Genomic DNA, 20,634 nt, shown 5'->3' with positions numbered 1-20,634 from the left:
TCAGATCGGCTGACCTCAAAGATCTCCTGGGGCGATAAGTACTAAGGAGTTCTGACAGGTAAGAAGGTGCAGTGCCATTTAAAACCTTAAAAGCCAGCAGTAAGATTTTAAAATCAATCCTAAAAGCAACTGGGAGCCAGTGGAGAGAGCAGAGAACCGGAGTGATGTGGTCTCTTTTTTTTTTTGAACCGGTCAACAGGCGAGCGGCAGCGTTCTGCACCAGTTGAAGGCGATGTAGACAGGAACGATCTAGGCCAGCATAGAGGGAATTACAGTAGTCCAGCCGTGAAGTAATAAAAGCATGGACCGCTCTTTCTAGATCGTTCCTGCAAAGGTAAGACTTGACTTTGGCTAAAATCCGTAAATGATAAAAAGATCCCTTAACTACAGAGCTGATTTGTTTATCAAGTTTAAAAGCATTGTCAAAAATAACTCCAAGACTCTTAATGGAAGAAGTGCAATCGGAGGTTAGGGGTCCCAAAAAGTCAAGAGAGAAGTTGGGATCTTTAGGAAGCCCAAACAAAATGACTTCAGTTTTGCTTTCATTAAGGTGTAAGAAGTTAAGAGTCATCCAAGTCTTAATGTCAGACAAGCAGGAGAGTAGCGGCTGCAAAGAAACATTGCAGTTCAACCTCAGAGGGAGGTAGATCTGAATATCATCGGCAAAGATGTGGAAGGACACATTATGTTTACGGAGCACATCGCCCAGAGGGAGCAAGTACAGAATAAACAACAGGGGGCCTAGTATGGACCCCTGAGGTACGCCACAGGTTAAAGGAGCTCTGGGAGATGACAGTTCACCAAGGTGAACAGAAAAACTCCTATTATTCAAATAGGACTGGAAAAACTTTAAGTCAGTGCCCTTTAAACCGACACAATGTTGAAGGCGGGCTAGCAGTATGTTGTGATCTACAGTGTCGAAGGCTGCTGTCAGGTCCAAGGTTACTAAGACAGCAGCACAACCAGAGTCAACAGTTAAAAGCAAATCATTAAAAACTCTCAGTAGGGCGGTTTCTGTGCTATGCCGAGCTCTAAAACCAGACTGGAACTTCTCATAGAGATTGTTGTTGTCAAGAAATAGCTGGAGCTGCGTGAGGGCGGCTCGTTCCAGTACTTTGGACAGAAAAGGGAGGTTGGAAATGGGCCTATAGTTAGAGAGTAGGGATGGATCTAGATTAGGCTTTTTAAGGAGAGGTTGAACAACAGCGTGCTTGAAGGGTGTTGGAAAGCAACCAGAACTGAGGCAGGCATTGATCAGGACCAGAAGGAAAGGTCCGACTGAGTCCAGAACCTGCTTCAGAAGCCGAGAGGGGATAGCATCGGTGGAACAGTTGGTAGTCTTAACCTTGCAGACTATTTCATGCAGCTGAGAGAGAGAGATTGGTTCGAACTGATTAAAGGCAGAATGGCACAAAGAAAAAACACAGGGATTGGAAGGTGAAGATGGAATGACAGACTGCAGGGAGGAAATCTTGTTTACAAAGAACTTTAGAAAGTCATTACAGAGGGTGGCAGAAGGTGTGAGGCTGGTGGATATGCAAGGATTAACAATGGAATTTAAAACACGAAACAGAGTCTGAGGTTTATGGACACTACTGCTAACCAGGTTTGATATGTAGGAGGACTTGGCCTCTTTTACGGCTTTCTGATAGGTTAAAAGAGAGTCTCTGAGGATATTAAAAGAAATGTGCAGCTTGTCCTTTTTCCATTTTCTCTCAGCACACCTACAGGTGCGCCTGAGAGCACGAACAGAGTCTGTAATCCAGGGTTCAGCGTGAGCTTTGGGACGGAGTGTTTTTAAGGGAGCGATGAGGTCCAAAATAGAAGTACATGTTGAGTTAAAAAGAGCAGTTAAATCTTCTGCACACAAGGAATCAATCCAGTCCACCGTGGAGAGTTCAGAGTTGCTAAAAGCAGCAGAAAACTGAGATGGTACATGGGTATTGATGATCCGGTGACGGCGTGAGGGAGGTTTAACTGCAGCATCAGAACAATGTGCAGTGGCAGAAAATAGAACAGGAAAATGATCGGAGATACACGCACTCTCACAAATTTCAGAGATGTGGATACCCAAGCCGTGAGACATGACAAGGTCCAAAGTGTGACCCTTCTCATGTGTGGAGCCAGACACACACTGAGTAAGGTTGAAGGAATCCAACAGTGAAACAAAGTCTCTAACCAGGGGTTTAGATGGACAGCACACATGAATATTCAGGTCACCAACAATAAGAAAATGATCAAAATCTACTGAAAGCCCTGAAAGAAATTCCCCAAACTCACTGATAAAGTCCTTGTTAAATTTGGGAGGATGATATACCACTGCAATCAGTAACGGAGTGGATGAGTTTAGTTTAAAAAGCTGTAGTTCAAAGCTGGAAAAAGAGGAAAAAGAAATCTGATGGCAGTCATAAACAGATTTAAAAACACAGGCGAGGCCTCCGCCTTTGCCAGAGGACCTGGGAGTGTTTAAAAAACAACAGCCTGGAGGAAGAAGCTCAGAGAAAGCCACAGTCTCACCAGCGCGTAACCAGGTCTCCGTCAGGAACATAAAATCCAGGTCATAAGAAGAGAAAAAATCCTTGAGCAGAAACTTCTTATTGGAGAGGGATCGAGTGTTGATCAAAGCCATAGATAAGGTGAGATCAGTAGCTGTCATCGGGGTTGATATGCGGGTGAGTGGGCGTAGGTTAGAGTTTGTAGCACCAAATCTGCGGATCCGCAGCAACATGCCTGTCACTGATCAGATAAGAAACAAAACAGGCCAGGACCCTCAGCTTAACACTCTGAGAAGGACCACATTGGGTGGATGGCCGGATAAAAGGTCTCAATGTCCGTCTGACATCCAGGAGTTTTGGAACCACAGGGATGAGATCTCACTGATATATGGGATCATGTTTAAAGGAGAGAAAATGATCCCAAAAAGGTTCAGAAAGGACATGATAGATCGGATTCACTCCAGCCATATGGGCATACAAAAGAGTAAAAACAGAGCCAGAGACCTTCTGTTTTGGCCAAGCATGGGAAAGCAGATTGAGGAAGCAGTTGGAGCCTGCAGCACATGCCAGGAAAGACAAACTGCTAACCCCAAGGAACCCCTGCTGTCAAATGCAATACCAGAAAGACTGTGGCAGGTTATAGCAACTAATCTGTTTACTTGGAAGACTACATCATCATCGTAGATTACTATAGTAGGTTCTTCGAGTTGGAAAGACTGTACAGCTGCACTGCAGAAGCAGTGATCCGCAAACTAAAGTCAGCCATGGCCAGGCATGATATTCCAGAGTCAGTGATTAGTGATAACGGCCCGTGCTATGCTTCAAGTAATTTCCAACAGTTCTCAAAGTCATGGAGTTTCACCCACAACACTACTAGCCCCCATTACCCACAGAGCAACGGCCTAGCCAAAAAGACTTCCAGACAGCAAAAAAACTACTGGACAAGGCCAAAGCTGAACATAAGGATCCCTACTTGAGCCTATTAGAATACCGGAACACCCCCGTGGACAACTTAAAGTCGCCTGCATAACTACTCATGAGCCGGAGACTCCGCTCCTTCCTCCCTGCCACACCAAAACAGCTGGAACCACAAGTAGTTTGCCAGCAAACAGTGCGTGTGAGGAGAGAAGTCTGCCAGCAGCGCCAGCAGACTTATTTCAACAGAGCAGCCCGAAATCTGCCTCCACTATATCCTGGCACACCGGTCCAGTTCCGTCAACAAGATGGTTCCTGGAAACCAGCTGTGGTCACGAGTTGTGCAGACGCGTCCAGAAGCTACAACATAACCACAGATACAGGACAAGTTTATCGCCGTAACCGCCGACACCTCGGCGAAGGCAGAAACAGCGTAGGAGGTGAGGAGTTCATTCAACCGACAGTCAACAGCAATGACAGCGCTGTGGTTTCTCAGCCCCCGCCTGTGGATCCCCTGATAAAGACAACACCCAGATACACAACTCGATATGGGCGCGTTACTAAACCAAGACAAAAAAAAAAAAAAAAAAAAAAAAAGAAAAAAAAAAAGAAATAAAGAACATGTTAACTTAAAAAAAAAAAAAAAAAAAAAAAAACTAAACCAAGACAGGTCTTGGACCTGTAATATTGTAAAGGCTGCAGGTGGAAAAAAAAAGAAAGGCTGTTCACATGTTTGTTGTTCCAATGATGTCACTAAATGCATCTATTTATTATGTTAATGATGTAGCCAGTATTGAGCCGAATGCTATGACATTAATGGATGTTGCTCAGGATGTTTATTCCCGTAATTTCAGTTGCCTGACAAATTTTACAAGCCTGAGTTGCTTTGCTGTTTTGTTCTTTTTTTTTTTTAAAGAAGGGAGGTGTAACTTGTTGACCTATGTTTGTATCAGCCACTAGATGGCACTGTGTTGCTGCAGAGTATGTATGTTACCGGCTAGCAAGAAGCACCGGAAAAAATGGAAAAAGAAAATAAAGTGGAATCGGAGCAGAGAGCACACAGGTTCTCTCTTCCCTAACCTTCCTTCACATAACACAACAACTCACTTTTCCGGCACTGGACTGGCAGCTTCTGAAATCTATCATTTGCCGAAAACCCCCCCCCAAAAAACAACAACAATTTATCGGCACTGGGTTGCCGGTTATCGTCCTACCACCCTCCAGGGCCAGGTTCTGTCCTCTAAGACTCCTTTTAATACATCTGAACTTTGCCTTCTGTTGCATTTGGTTCTGACAATACCCCAAATGCATTATCATTTTCTATGAGGTTCAGTTGTTCGGATTGGTGTTATTGTACTCGGCTCTCTGCCGGTTTTGGGGGTTATCATTATAGAAGGCAGTTCTCCTCTAATGATTCTTTCAAGTCAGCCAACCCTTCCAAAACTGCTCACCATTACCTTTGTTTGTTTCAGAAATCGGCACAGTAGTTATCGCTACCTTACCAAAAGTAAATTAAAGAGCCAGGTACCCCCTCTCTGTCTTCTACTCTAAAACAAGCTCACGTAAATTATTTATGAACAATCAAGCCATTACCACAAGTCTCAAATTTCCAGCATACGTCACTGTTTCAATTCAGAGTTAAGCCATGTTGCTACCTAATTGAGGGTTCCCTTCATTTATCTATAGAGGTCTTTAATTGTCCAGAATTGCCTTTGATCTCTTCTCCTGCCAATTCTGCCTAATTTTGTGTAGTCATCCACAATCCTAGACCATCTTATTGAGGCAAGGGGCTACTTATCTTCACCAGCCTGCCTACCACTTACATTACTGCAGAGGTCTTTGACCATCGTAACGCACAGTTCTTACAGCTTGTAGGGGATGCATTCATGGGGATCTGGCAAATCAAGGGAGCTGCCGCCAGTTCCCTTCGAGGCCTTCCCCAAACCGTAGCTCAGTTCTTGTTTAAGCCACTCGCCTTTGTCTACTAAAAACATGCTGCCAACCTAAAATGAGGATATGGGCCCAGCTAGTGAAAGTCTAAAATAAAAGCTGCTAAACAGCTGCACAACTGAGTAACATTGTATTTTCTCAGCTTCAGAAAAGGTTTCATTCTGTGACCTGTGCAGCTAAAATGGAGCAAAATCTATTTTGTAGCTTGTTAGCTTGTGACAGGATTACAGTTTAGCTCTGGAATGAAACACACCTGAGTTACAGGTGAAGCAACATTTTTCTCCTCCCCTCATGGTTATCAAATGCAGCAAACCAGGAAACAGGCTGTTGTTCTTTCTCATCTAAGAGAGACGCACAGGCTATCAGACTGAGTTCAGTCCAAACTTGCAGCTTCCTCTGAGTAAATCCAGCCACAGGAGAAAGAAAGTGGAAAACTCCAACACTGCTGCTTCAAGCTGCTGACGCTCCACACACTGAATGTGAGTTTGAGCAAAAACACGACTCAAAGCAAGCTTCAGTGAAGGTGGTAGAGGAGGGAGGGGAGCCAGGACTGACTGTACTTCCTGTCTGCTGTTTTCAGCTTCACTCACAGACTCAATGGCTTCCAGATCAGAGGAGGATCTCTGCTTTCTGCACCCCCAGGAGATACTCAGACTCTACTGTCTGGACCATCAGCAGCCAGTGTGTGTCGTCTGCTGTACCTCAGAAAGACACGCCACACACAGATTTGGACTCATTGATGATGTTGCACGACAACACAAGAAGATAATTCAGGAAAATTTGGAGCCCTTAAAGAAGAAGTTAAAGGTTTGTGAAGAAGTTCAAGTGAAGTTTGATCAAACAGCAGAACACATTAAGGTCCAGGCCCGACACACAGAGAGGCAGATTAAGGAGCAGTTTAAGAAGCTTCACCAGTTTCTAGCAGAGGAAGAGGAGGCCAGGCTGGCTGCACTGAGGGAGGAAGAGGAGCAGAAGAGTGGGATGATGGAGGAGAAGATGGAGGCTCTGAGCAGAGAGATAGCAGCTCTTTCAGACACAGTCAGAGCCACAGAGGAGGAGCTGAGAGCTGAAGACGTCTCATTCCTGCACAACTACAAGGCTGCAGTGGAAAGAGTCCAGCGCTGCCCCCTGCTGGATGATCCACAGCTGCCCTCAGGAGCTCTGATAGACCAGGCCAAACACCTGGGCAACCTGACCTTCAACATCTGGAAGAAGATGAAGGACATGGTCTCCTACACTCCTCTCATTCTGGACCCAAACACTGCAAATCCAGAACTCATCCTGTCTGAAGATCTGACCAGTGTGAGACGAGGAGGAGAGAGGCAGCAGCTTCCTGATAATCCAGAGAGGTTTGATTATTCCTGCTCTGTCCTGGGCTCTGAGGGCTTTAACTCAGGGACTCACAGCTGGGATGTTGAGGTTGGAGACAGTACACGGTGGGTACTGGGTGTATTTGCAGAGTCTATGGAGAGAAAGGGAAGCATACTGTCTGGATTGTGGGGAATATTGTTCTATCAAGATAAATACTCAGCACACTCGCCATCAGCTCCATCAACTGTTCTCTCAGTAGAGAAGAAGCTCCAGAGGATCAGAGTGAATCTGGACTGGAACAGAGGAAAGCTGTCGTTCTCTGATCCTGATACTAACACACACATACACACCTTCACACACACTTTCACTCACAGGATGTTTCCGTATATTAGCACTGATGATAAACTGAAGGTGTGTCCGTTGAAGGTGTCAGTGTCAGTGCAGCAGATGAGTTGAGGATGATGATGTTTCTAATGTTGTTTCCTGTCAGTGAGTTGAAGCTGTTAAACTGCAGCTGTCCTCCTGCTGCCTCGTTGTTCCAAAGCTCTTTGTTTCTCTTTTAGTTCTCACTGTTTCTTTCTTTCTGATTTAGTTTGCTGGGATATGGACTGACATGTGTTGAATGGGAGGAGCAGTTTGTTGTTGTCTTCTTGTCTGTTTATGACAACAATATATTGTTGAAACAATGATTCATGTTTAACTCCATACATGAAATGTTTCTGATCTTTGAATTCTGTTCTTTTGTCTGTTTCATTTACTTTATTTAAATCCAATAAAAAATGATAATTCCAGTGTGGAAGTAAAGAATCAGGTAATGTGAAAGAAAAATGTAATCATATTCAGGTATAACAATTATTTAATAAACCCATTTGTAAGAGACAATTAAAGGTTAATTTTATTGGTACTGATAAAATGATTAGAGGAGAAATATATATGTTTGATGTTAAGAATAAAATTCTAGTTGATTTTAAAATACTGTTTGTTAAATGTATAGAATATAGAAGTGCAACATTCTAATGCGCTTTTTAGTATTTTGGGCTTCCGGCACACTGTTATTGCGTAGTTGGGGAGTCGGATAAGCTGGAAGCAACACAGTTTTTTGACCGAGTCTTGCCATGTAAACTAAAAGTGTCAATAAACATATTGTTTGCAAGAAGGATGCTTGGACTAGCTCGCGTTTCAATGCATGTTGCCGGACTGACTCCTAACGGCGGTACAGAAGAGTGAAATAGAGACGGAGTGCCGCCACTACATAAGTCAAAAAACTAGCTTCACCGATATGTGGAGGATCGGCTGCACAGCGATGGAAGGGCGCAGCTAAGCGGAATGTAAAATAAGAAGCGCTGCTTAAGGATGCTGGCACAGAACCGGACATTTCTTTGGATTATTCTTTAGAAGAAGGTAACAAACTCTCTTATTACTTCGTGCCATAAGAGGAAAAAGACGTCTTTTAGAGGCTTGTTAAGTTTGGTGGAAAACGAAAGTGAAACTTCACTGCGTGCCGTCGTCAACCCCGCACTCCTTTTTCTCTCTCTGCCCGTGGGACTGCATGTTGTAAAACAGGATTTGATGCAGTCAATGCGGAGTTTTTGGCATGTTATGAAGCTGGTTTACACTATGTCTATTAAAGTTTCTAAGCAGAAGACAAATAGTGCATGCAACTTGAGCCAATAAACCCCTGCAACTTATAAGATGGCAGATGAAAGAGAGGTGGGAAGAACATGCAAGTTAACAGAGATGGCTTGGAAGAAGCTGTTAACCCAGATGACAGCGCATCACAGGTTGGAGCTAGAAAGGATGCAGTTCATAGCTCGCATGGGTCTCAAGTCAGCCGAGCATCTACAACATCCAGAGTTTCCTCCACTCGTGCTAAACAGGAGGCAGAACACGCAGCCTTGCTGGAACGAGCTGCAGCATTGAAGAAAAGGCAAGAACTTGAGTTGGAGTTGGCCAGGATTAGGCAACATCTTGAGCTGGAAACAGCAAGAGTCAAAGCGGAAAAGGAGGAGTTAGAGTTGGAGACTGCATTAGCGGAAAGTCAAGCAAAATTAAAGGTGCTCAAAGAATATGAAAGATCTGAAGATGGTCTGAGCAGTTATGTGTCAATACAAAGATCGCAAGGTCGAGAAGTTAAAAAGGAAAGAGTTGGCATAATGCTCCCACAACAAGCTGATGTGAGTAGTCACGCTAATTCACAAGTGCAAAACTCACAGGTACCACAACTGTCTCATCCAGTCTCCACTCATGGGCTTAATGCTCACGTTGACAGAAGTGATGATCTATTGTCGGTCATGCAGAAACAGAATGTAATCACTGAGTTACTTGTGAAACAGCAGCAGTTGGCTCAGTTGCCATCAAAGGACATTCCTGTTTTTAAAGGTGATGCACTACAGTATAAGGCCTTCATAAGAGCCTTCGAACATGCAGTAGAGCAAAAGACTGATAACGAGCAAGATAAGCTGTATTTTTTGGAACAGTTCACTGCTGGCGAACCACAGGAGCTAATTCGCAGTTGTGTACACATGACTCCTAGCAAAGGTTACCGTGAGGCCAGACGGTTGCTACATAAGCACTATGGAGATGAGCTAAGGATCGCAAGCGCATTCATTGAGAAAGCACTCAAATGGCCGTAAGTGAAAAATGACGATGCAAAGGCATTAAATGCCTATGCTATGTTCCTGACTGGATGTCGCAACACCATGGAGGATGTTGAATTTTTGGAAGAGATGGATAATCCAACCAATCTACGCACAGTGATATCCAAGCTGCCCTACAAAACCAGAGAACGTTGGCGCGTAGAAGCATTTGAACTCCAAGAAAAGAGGGGCAAAAGAGCAAGATTTGCAGATTTGGTGAACTTTATAGACCGCCAGGCTAAAATAGCTATGGCTTTAGTAATATCCCAGACAACCGTGCAGCGACAAGTGAAAAGACTGACCAAAGGGAAAAATATCCAGCAAAGAAGGAGTTTCGAGGAAGCAGTTTTGCCACCAACATTTCCGCCGAGAACAAAAGACTACAAGAAACAAACGTTAAAAACGAAAATTCAATCAAGACAGTGAGTGCCTTTGAGAAGCCATGTTTGTATTGTCAGCAGCCTCACACTCTTGCTTCTTGTGGAAAGATTAAGAATCAACCACACAAAGAACGTGTGGATTTCTTGAAGTCAAAGGGACTCTGTTTTGGATGTTTAGTTTATGGGCATCTCAGCAAGTTCTGCAAGCGCAGAATGGAGTGTAAAGAGTGTTCACTAAAGCACCCAGACATTCTGCACATGGGGAAAAAAGAAAGTTCTGTGGAAACAGAAAGGAAGGATGTTACTGATGGTAATGAGGCACCTTGTGCTCAAGTTCCTGTCAGTCAAGAGACTTGTAGGCTTACAGGGGCCGGAGAAGAGGAGTGTGTGCTCTCTATAGTACCAGTCAGGATCAAATCTAAAATGAGTGATAAATATATAGAGACATATGCCTTTTTGGACCCGGGAAGCACGGCAACATTCTGCACGGAAGATCTACAAAGGAAACTGAATGTTAAAGGAAAGCCTACACGGATACTTCTAAGTACCATGAGTCAAGAAAAACCAGGAGAACAGAAACTCATGAACAGTTTTGTTATATCAGACCTGGAAGTGTGTGGGTTGGAAGATTCCAAGTTCGTTGACTTATCCAAAGTGTTCACTCACACTAGTATACCTGTGAGTAGTGGAAACATACCCAAGCAGTCAGACATCCAGAAGTGGCCTTATCTACATGAAGTGAGGCTACCAGAGATAGAGGCTAATGTAGACCTGCTTATAGGAGCCAACTGTGCAAAAGCAATGGAGCCATGGCGTGTCATTAATGGACATAATGGAGGTCCTTATGCAGTGAAGACCACCATTGGTTGGGTTGTGAATGGACCTATAAGAAAAGAACTAAATGACTCAGAAAACAAAGAACCACATTTCTCAGTGAGCCGAATCTCCTTAGTGGAAGTTGAGAAGCTACTGGTCCAACAGTATAACATTGATTTTTCAGAACGTAATTATGATGACAAAGAGGAAATGTCACAAGAAGACAAACAGTTTCTACGAGCAGTAGAAAAGACAACGACCTTCGAAAATGGACACTATAACATTGGATTGCCACTTAAGAATGAGAATCTTCAAATGCCAAACAACCATTGTGTTGCGGAGCAGCGGATAGCATGTTTGTTCAGGAAGTTTAAGAAGAATCCTCAGTTTTTTGAAGATTATAAGTGCTTCATGGAAAACATCATCACCAAGGGCTATGCAGTTCCAGTGCCAGACCACCAGTTGAGCCGTGACGACAACAGAGTGTTCTATATACCACACCATGGGGTGTATCACCCAAAGAAGAGAAAGTTGCGGGTCGTGTTCGACTGTACGGCTTCATACCAGGATATGTCTCTAAACAAGGAGTTACTGCAGGGACCGGATCTGACTAACACACTGGTGGGTGTTCTTTTAAGATTCCGCGAAGAGCTAGTAGCGCTGATAGCAGACATTGAATCAATGTTTTACCAAGTCAATGTACCAGAAAGAGATGCTGATCTTCTTCGTTTTCTCTGGTGGCCAGATGGCAAGCTGGATGAGCCCATGAAGGAATATAGGATGATGGTGCACCTCTTTGGAGCAACTTCCTCACCAAGTGTCGCCTCATATGCGCTAAGAAGAACGGCAGAAGATCACAAGGAAGAAGCATCTCCAGAAGCTGTTCAGACAGTCCTGTGCAACTTCTACGTAGATGACTGTCTTAAAAGTGTAGCTACTGAAAAGGCTGCAGTGAAGTTAGTCAGTGATCTCCGTGCTCTGTGTACCAGTGGAGGGTTTACATTAACAAAATGGACAAGTAACAGTAGGAAAGTGTTGATGTCAATTCCTGAAGAACACAGAGCCAACGAGGTGAAAGATCTGGATCTTAGGCATGACACTTTGCCAGTTGAGAGAACTCTAGGTGTACAGTGGAACACAGAAACAGATACCTTCACTTACACTATAAGGTTGCAAGACAAGCCAATGACCAGAAGAGGCATTTTGTCAGTCATTAATTCAATTTATGACCCTCTTGGCTTTCTAGCACCAGTCATCTTACCTGCAAAGCTTTTGTTGAAAGATCTCTGTAAAGAGCAGCATGGTTGGGACAAGGAGATCAATGAAAAGCATGCAAAAATTTGGAAAAAATGGAAAGAAGACATTGTACTCCTCTCCAACTTCCATGTGAGTAGATGCCTAAAGCCTACAGGTTTCGGATGCACTGTTGTTGCGCAGTTGCACCATTTTTCCGATGCTTCAGATTATGCATATGGAACTGTCTCTTACCTGTTGATGGAAAATAGACGAGGCAAGAGACATTGTGCCTTTCTCATTGGGAAATCCAGAGTTTCTCCGCTCAAGCAAGTCACAATTCCTAGGCTTGAGCTGACTGCAGCAGTGATTTCAGTGAGGATGGACAGATTACTGCGACAAGAACTTCAAGTTCCTCTGCAACAATCAGTCTTCTGGACGGACAGCACAACTGTGCTTAGATACATTGATAGCGAAACATCTCGCTTCAAAACATTTGTTGCAAATAGAGTTTCACTGATTCGAGAAGCAACCAGGCCATCACAATGGAAGTATGTGACATCGGCAGACAATCCTGCAGATCAAGCAAGCAGAGGCTTAAAGGCAAAAGATCTGTTGGAAGGAGGTTCATGGATTCACGGGCCGAACTATCTTCTAGACGAAAACGAATGGCCAGAACAGCCAGTGAGAAAGAAGGAAAACCTTCAAAATGATCCAGAAGTCAAGACTTCAGCAACGGTTAATATACTGACAGTTGAGGAAGGCATGGAACCAATGAAACGTGTGATAGACTACTATTCAGACTGGAATAAACTGAAAAGAGCAGTAGCCTGGATAATGAAGCTAAGGAAGGTGCTGCGGATGTTAAAAGAAGAAAGAAAACAGTACTCAAAAATAGTCCAGAAAAATGAAAATGATCCCGAAAAGCAAAGGTTAAAGTTGCAAGTGCACATGAGGACATTTAAATCTGCAATGGGAAAGAAAGCGCTTGCTTTGGAGGATCTTGAGGCTGCCAAATCAATAATTGTTCGTTTCAGCCAGAAACAACATCATGGAGAGGAGATCAAAATCCTACAGGAGGGAGGACAGCTCAGTTGTAGCAGCCAGCTGTTCAAATTAGACCCAGTTCTTCGAGATGGGATGCTGAGAGTTGGCGGCAGACTCAATAAATCACTCTTGCCAGAAAATGCTAAACAACCAGCAATTCTTTCTAAACACAGCAAAATCTCTGAAATCATTTTGAGAGACATCCATCAACGAACTGGTCACTGCGGTCGCAATTATGTGCTGGCGCAATTGCGATGCAGATATTGGATTCCTCAAGCCAATTCGGCAATTAGAAAGATAATCAACAAATGTCAAACTTGCCGTAGGATTTCTGGAAGGGTTGGTGAGCAGAAGATGGCAGACTTACCTGAAGACAGTCTTCTACCAGACAAACCTCCGTTTACAAACACTGGTGTCGACTACTTTGGCCCATTTGATGTCAAGCGGGGCCGGGGTACTGTCAAAAGATATGGTGTCATGTTTACCTGCCTCACTCTCAGAGCTGTGCATATTGAAGTTGCAGACAGTCTTGACACAGACTCCTGTATCAACGCGATTCGACGTTTCATCTGCAGAAGAGGTCAATTTACCATCATGAGGTCAGATAATGGCACAAACTTTGTGGCAGCGGAAAGGGAGTTGAGGGAAGCCATTCAAAGACTGGATAACGACAAAATAGAAAGAGTCCTACAACCAAAAGGTATAAAGTGGATTTTTAACAGCCCGGCTGCTTCACATCAAGGTGGAGTTTGGGAGAGACAAATTCGAACAGTGTGTCGAATTCTCAGCTCTCTCTTGAAGGAACAAGTGCCAAATGAAGATTGTCTTCATACGATACTGTGTGAGATTGAAAGCATCATTAATGGCAGACCTCTCACAAGCGTCTCAGATGACATAAATGACGTTGAAGCTTTAACGCCGAGCCATCTGTTGCTGCTTAAGTCACAGCCCCTCATACCTCCAGGTGTCTTCAACAAAAATGATGCATACGCCAGAAGAAGATGGAGACAGGTTCAGTATCTAGCAGATTTGTTTTGGACCAGATGGACTCGTGAATATCTTCCACTTCTGCAAGAGCGCCAGAAGTGGCTGAAACCGAGAAGAAACTTCGTGGTCGGAGATCTTGTGCTGCTGGTGGACAGTTCTTCTCCACGCAACTCCTGGCTCATGGGGAGAGTGGTTGAGACGTTGCCAGACTCAAGTGGAACAGTCCGAAGATTGAAAGTAAAAACTAAAAGCAACATCCTGGAAAGACCTGTTAACAAGTTGTGTCTTCTGGCTTCATCCGAGCGATGAAGAGAAAGAATGTTTGTTCATGGACATTACAATTAGGTTGGCTCTTAATGATTAATGTGTAAGTTAGTAATTGTTTAGTTCTCTCACCTAACCAATTAGGGGCCGGATGATGTAAGAGCCAATTAAAGGTTAATTTTATTGGTACTGGTAAAATGATTAGAGGAGAAATATATATGTTTGATGTTAAGAATATAATTCTAGTTGATTTTAAAATACTGTTTGTTAAATGTATAGAATATAGAAGTGCAACATTCTAATGTGCTTTTTAGTATTTTGGGCTTCCGGCACACTGTTATTGCGTAGTTGGGGAGTCGGATAAGCTGGAAGCAACACAGTTTTTTGACCGAGTCTTGCCATGTAAACTAAAAGTGTCAATAAACATATTGTTTGCAAGAAGGATGCTTGGACTAGCTCGCGTTTCAATGCATGTTGCCGGACTGACTCCTAACGGCGGTACAGAAGAGTGAAATAGAGACGGAGTGCCGCCACTACATAAGTCAAAAAACTAGCTTCACACAGTGGAAATCTTCTCAAAGTTATAACCCACAAAACATTGAAAATTCCTGAGAGTTATACTCGAGCAGGACAACAATAGTGATCCAAATGCTCTTTAACTTTATAATAAAATAAGACAAAAATGGAGCAGAGGAAAAAGCAAAAAAAATAAGTAATCAATTTGTCCACAGTCCACGGTTTAGGCAGCAGTTTATCACTCTCTGTGTTGATCCCATCTCTGCTGGAATTCCCAACTGTGAACTTCTTTAAGCCAATCTTCTGAACTGTTCAACTCTCAGAAGACAAATAGAATAACAGCTGATTTCTTCTACATAAAACTTTTATACCCAGTAATCCTTACTCGCCTCTCCCCTTCTGGACAGCAAAGGCAAGAAGGAATTAATGACGATGTTTATCAAATGTGAAGCGTAGCTTTGATCTTCTAAATTTTGGTTAGAGAGTGAAAAAACCTGCAGCTCAGGATCTGTGAGCTGTCAACTTTCAGCCCCGACAGCATGTACACAGACACGCTGTCGGGGCTGAAAGTTTACAGAATGCCGATATCTCCGATTTTGATGCGTCAAATCGCGCTTTGTGTTTACGTCTTTGTGCGGAATCCGTTTACCTCCTATCAATTGGTAAGTTATTCCAGTGTCCAAGTGATGCAACTGCAAAGACCCAATCTCCTCCATGCCAAACTGCATTGTTCCTCCTGTATCCGAGGTTCGACTAACAGATGGAGTATCCTTTCCAGCATTTTATTTTATTTTCAGTTGTTACAGATGGGAAAGACATGGCTGGAGGATAAGAAAAGGGAGAGAGAAAGATGAAAGAAAAGAAAAACAGAGGGGAAGAGGGGCAGTAAGAAAGGACACTTAAAAAGAAAAAATCTCCCGGATCGCCTGTTGAGAGAAAAAAAGAAAAAAAAAAACAAAGAAAACAAGCAAAAAAAGAGAGCAACATAATAAACACAACACCATCGCATTAATCTAGTTAAGTGTAAATAACAGTAAATATTAAATATTGAATGCTGCAGTTCAGCACACAGTTTTCAGTTTTATTTGTCATATGCAAGTTAGCACAGGGTCAACATTGCAATGAAATGTGTTTGACGAGCAGCAGTCACTCAGCAGCATGGTACAGATACAAATATTAGAGAGACATGGTAAAAGAGAAAAGATGACTATATGTATCTGTAACCCATGGTTATTTTATTGTATTCAATTGTATTCTGTTTTTATTCTAAATTGAAGTGTTACTGTTTTGTTAAATGCTGAGTTTTCCCATGTACCATGAATGCACCATAGCGCGTGCGTGGTGACTTTCTTTCACTGCATCCGCCTGCACGGAGCTAGATGCGCAAAGCTGTGTGGATATTCAGTCCTGTAACGTGTTGCGCTAAGGAATTAATGTTTTCTATGAAGAATATCCTGGTGAGTCTCACAGTTGCAGTTTCAGTTGTGATTCATAGTCCAGTTTCTGAGCATAAAACCAGTCAGGATACTGTGCTTGTCGGAAATGTGATGTTTGTCTTAGAACTTGCTAACGATTGCTTAGCTGTGCTAGCCTGTGGAGAGTATGCTAGCGTACCCACATGTGCTCCCTGGGCTAATGCGCGTACATGTGAAGTTTTAGCTAACACACCACGGAGACACTTTTCATGCTTCATGATTTGCAGTGAAATGTATTTTGTTGTTGATAAATTGTTATTGGCCAATAAGAACTGTATAGATGTGTGATGTGTGAGGAACAAAAAGGGATAACACTAGAGAAACACATGTTTTATTTTACAAGTGAGTGATTGCACTGCACGTTGTGTGCAGGCTGGTTTTTTTTTTATGTGGTAGAAATCTGCTGCAAGGACCGAGCGGTACCATCTAAGGACTGGATGCCACTGGAGGTCCCTAGAAAGGACGTTCTCAATCTGAAGGCCACCTGTTTCCTTTGAGGGTGGTAGGATACAACGATTTGCAATTTTTTTTGGATTAACGTTTTTTTCTGAGATCTCAGGACACTTTATGTTGTTACTTTTTTCCTTTTTTGGGTCAGATCTGATTCCACTTAACACAAAAAACTGATGCACAAAAAAGCAAACCAGTGACTAAAGACAATTAACACTTACTAAGAACACTGAATACTAAGTGCACTGAACTGAAATGGACAGCCTACCTGATACATTTATTTACACTTTAAATGATATGTTGTACATTGTTGAGATTTACATGTTTGAAATGATTTAAATGTTTTGTTCATGTCTATGATTTGGACCATTTAAATGTTGAATACACTCAAATCACTTTTCTCCCTTTAAGTTGTTGTCAGTGTCTCATTCTGAGTGGAGGGATATTCCTTCTTTAAGTTGAGTTACCACTGCCAGTCTCCTTACGATCCTAACTGAACCCAACGAGAGTAGATTCTCAAATATTGTTTTTTTCTTGACTTTGTATGACAGATTACTGTGGATTTGACTGAATTTGGACTACTCAGTTAAAAAGGGTGACAACTAGTGGTGAGCCAGCCAGGAGATTGGCATAGTGGTTTTACCTCCAACTCATATGACACACTGAGTGATACGTTTATTTTCGAAAATGGCACTTGACCTTTGTGAGCGCTTTAGAGTTGATAGCCAGAAAACCCTGCTTATTACAGGTATTGAAAGACATCGTAGTGAACATGATATAACTAATGTTTTTGAAGTCAATGGTAAGATCTCTAACATTGTCAGGGTCCCTGATGAGCCACATCAGCCCGAAGGCAGAACACTTATAGTGTATGAGTCTGAACAGGCTATCTTAAAGATAGACCCTTCCACCTTAGGGGAAGTTGTCAGCCCTGTAGACCCTACAGTGAAATGGGTTTCCAAAACCGTCAGAGATGCCACCCAAGAAGAAATGGGCAAAGAAGTGGCCCATAGATACCTGAAGGAACTTGAGTTTATGGGGGGCAGTGGGAGGGCAGGCTTCCTCAGTATTTTCCAAGGCGAGTTGCAGGCCAGCTCTACCCCCCAGACTGAGATACAGTCACCCGTTGACCATAACGTTAATACGACAGCTGACATCATTCCCAATACTGATTCATGTGAACCCGTAGAACCCACAAGTGCTTTCAGCCCACATACTGACACTTTTGCTGGTCCAGTACATGTGGACGAGAGCATCTACAACCCTTCGCATATTCAGAAAGTAGTGGTTGAACATGTTATTCGTAATGAGCCAAGTCACGCACCCCTTGCTCATGCTAAGATACGTACCTTCTCAGGCCAACTCCCACGGCCCAACAGTGAAGTCGACTATGAGATATGGCGTACCCAAGTCGATCTTCTACTCAGTGACCCTTTTCTGACTGATGCCCTCAAAGTGAGGAAGATACTTTTAGCTTACTTAGCCCTGCATCTGAAATTGTAAAGCCTCTGGGGGTCACTGCGACACCAAGCACTTATGTCACTCAGCTTGATTCAGCCTTTGGAGTTGTTGAGGACGGTGAAGAGCTTGGCTCGAATCAAAACAGCGGAGAAAACCCATCTGCCTTCTTGAACCGTCTTCACAGCCTTCTCACACGAGTCATTTCTAGAGGGGGAGCCCCTCCTACAAATGTAAATGCTTCTTTTTTTTTTTTTTTTTTTTTTTTATATCTGAAAGATTTTTATTATTGCATTTGGCATTTGTTTTCAACAACTTATATATATCAGCATTTGTCCATTTTTAACAAGTTTTATTTTAAAAGTAAGAAATAAAAACAATAACTTACCTTAACAAAAAAGAAGACTCTCATATGCAAAAGTGAGTAAAATCTAGAAAAAAAACCCCTCAGAGCAAAAATAAGTAACCAAAACCTCACATGATAACAAAGTTTTCAAAATGTAGTAAGACAAACTGTCAGAAGATCAGAGTAAAATCAACAACAACCAAAAATGTTTTTCTTATCGTTTCCTCTGACTCTTTGTATGACTTTTTGTCTTTTGCTGGTATCTTTAGGTGCCTCTTTAGTCTTGTGACTTCTGAGCATCTTTGGACTTAACAGCTGTCTTGCAGTCAGGCTCTTTGGTCTTTTTCTTTCTTCCTTGTTGCCCTTTTGCCTTGTTTCTTTGCTTTCATCACACTTCGCCAAAGAGCTTTTCGTCATTAGAGACCTTTTCCTCTTTTTTGGGTGTGCCACTGGAGACTCATAGCTAGTCCCAGGGCCATCTTCTTTTACTCTAACTGTGTCTTTGTTTTCAGTTGTTCCTTCTTCTCTCAAATAATTTTTTTCTTTAACCGTGGTCTCCATCTGTGGTCCCTGTTCCTTTATGTCTTTGTCCTCTGTGCTCAGTACTTTGTCTTTGTCTGTAGTTTCTATCATGTGAGTGAAGTTGGCCCCCCCACCTTCTTCAAATCCAACAAAAGTGGTATCAAACGTTTGTGCTGGTTTGTGCTGCTAAAATTGTCGTTTGTGCTGCTTCTGTTTTAAAGATATTAATGAAAATGTAAAGGTCAAAAGGTCAACCAGCCCCCCCACATTACCCAAATCAAACAAAATTGATGTCAAACGTTTGTGCTACGTTCGTGCTGGATTGTGCTGCAAAAACTTTCGTTTGTACTGCTATCATTTTAAAGATATTCAAGAAAATTTCTAGAGGTCATCAGAGGTCAACCAGCCCCCCTACATTAATGGAATCAAACAAAACTGGTGTCAAACGTTTGTGCTACATTTGTGCTGGTTTGAAATTGTCGTTTGTGCCGCTTTCATTTTAAAGATATTACCAAAAGTTTCTAAAGCTCAACCAGCCACTTTCTTTACTGTAAAGAAATTGAGAGATATTAACCAGCATTGGATATTTTTTTCCTTATGATCACACTCTTAAACCTAGTAATCAAACTGCTATAACTTATTTATAAACTATGTTCAATATAGCATTTAAAATAATTAATGCATTCGGTTGGAGAAAAAACTTTATTTGCTGGTAACAAAATGCTTTTTGTTACCAGCAAATACACAATATGTTACGTTCTGGTCCCGGCAAGTAAATACGTAACAAATAGTTTGCCCCACTCACTTCCCACCCACGCACAAACCCCAACAACGACACCTTTTTCAAGTATTTAAGCAGCCATTTATTTTCATCGGCAGTGAGCAATGCCAAAACAATAAACAAAACTCCCTATAAAGCAATCCCTACTCCTCCCTACACCAAAATAAAAAGAAGCCAAAACAAAAGACAAGTCACTTACCTAACTATCTAACGAAAAACAGGAGAAAACTTGTTCAACAAAAGAAAACGGCTTCTCACGCCTACTAGGCTGCGACAGTGAAAGTTATACAGCAAAGGAACAAAAAGTGACCGCCACTTGTTAACTTATTTACAATTATTTACATGGCAAGGCTAGAGGTACACGTGAAAACTCCAGCCTGCACTACAATGACACAACACACAACTCCGTGACCGAGTCAACGGGGTTCCAAAAAGCAAATACACAATTGCCATCATTCCTTTGTGTAGAGCACAGCATGCGGACATACGCTGGTGTTTTCAGATGCTATGGTTACATCCTTTCTTAGGTCATCATACATCTCCCAGATGTACGGGTTCCTGTTACAGAATGTCATATAATGCCCGAGTGTTTCTGGTGTTGGGCCCTCCTGAAATGTAATGACTGCTTTCAGTGTAAATTTCTCTCCTTGAAGTAGCAGAATGGATGGGAATTCAGTAAGCAAAAACCTTTTTGGACTGTGAAAACTGTGCTCCAGAGTTTCTGTAGAGCATTTTCCAAGGTCTGTGTCAATCCATACAAGCTCTCTCAGGGTGAAACTGTGACAAACGGTCCCTGTGCAAAGTTGCTTTCCTGATGAATCTGTTTTAAATGCTGTTGGAGATGCATCAGGACTTTCGATTGGTCTTAGGCATGGCGATGCTGGAAGGTTGAGCCCTTGTTCAACAGCAGACTGAAGGTGAGCTATGCCAGAAGCTGAGAGGACTGCCAGATCAATGGAAACAAAAGGCATTTGCCTTGTGTTCGTTGTGTAAAGTTTGCAGTACTGGGAGGAACACTGTCTTGTGAAGTGAACACTTGGATTTTCCATCAT

The 20,634-nt window shown here is 42.6% G+C and overlaps 1 protein-coding gene across 1 annotated transcript; it reads left to right on the top strand.

Annotated features, from left to right (window-relative positions):
* Positions 1–5,702: 5,702 nt before the first annotated feature.
* On the top strand, positions 5,703–7,509 carry LOC309703903 (nuclear factor 7, brain-like). The gene is made up of 2 exons (XM_082528812.1): positions 5,703–5,839; positions 5,941–7,509. Exon 2 carries the CDS (start codon positions 5,958–5,960, stop codon positions 7,125–7,127), a length of 1,170 nt encoding a protein of 389 aa, XP_082384938.1. The 5' UTR covers positions 5,703–5,839; positions 5,941–5,957; the 3' UTR covers positions 7,128–7,509.
* Positions 7,510–20,634: the final 13,125 nt, after the last annotated feature.

Source organism: Aulonocara stuartgranti (genome assembly GCF_965226115.1).
Source record: "Aulonocara stuartgranti genome assembly, chromosome: 3".
NCBI classification, from domain to species: domain Eukaryota; kingdom Metazoa; phylum Chordata; class Actinopteri; order Cichliformes; family Cichlidae; genus Aulonocara; species Aulonocara stuartgranti.
The sequence above is the reverse complement of the archived record's forward strand: the minus strand, read 5'-3'. Positions and strand labels throughout refer to the sequence as shown.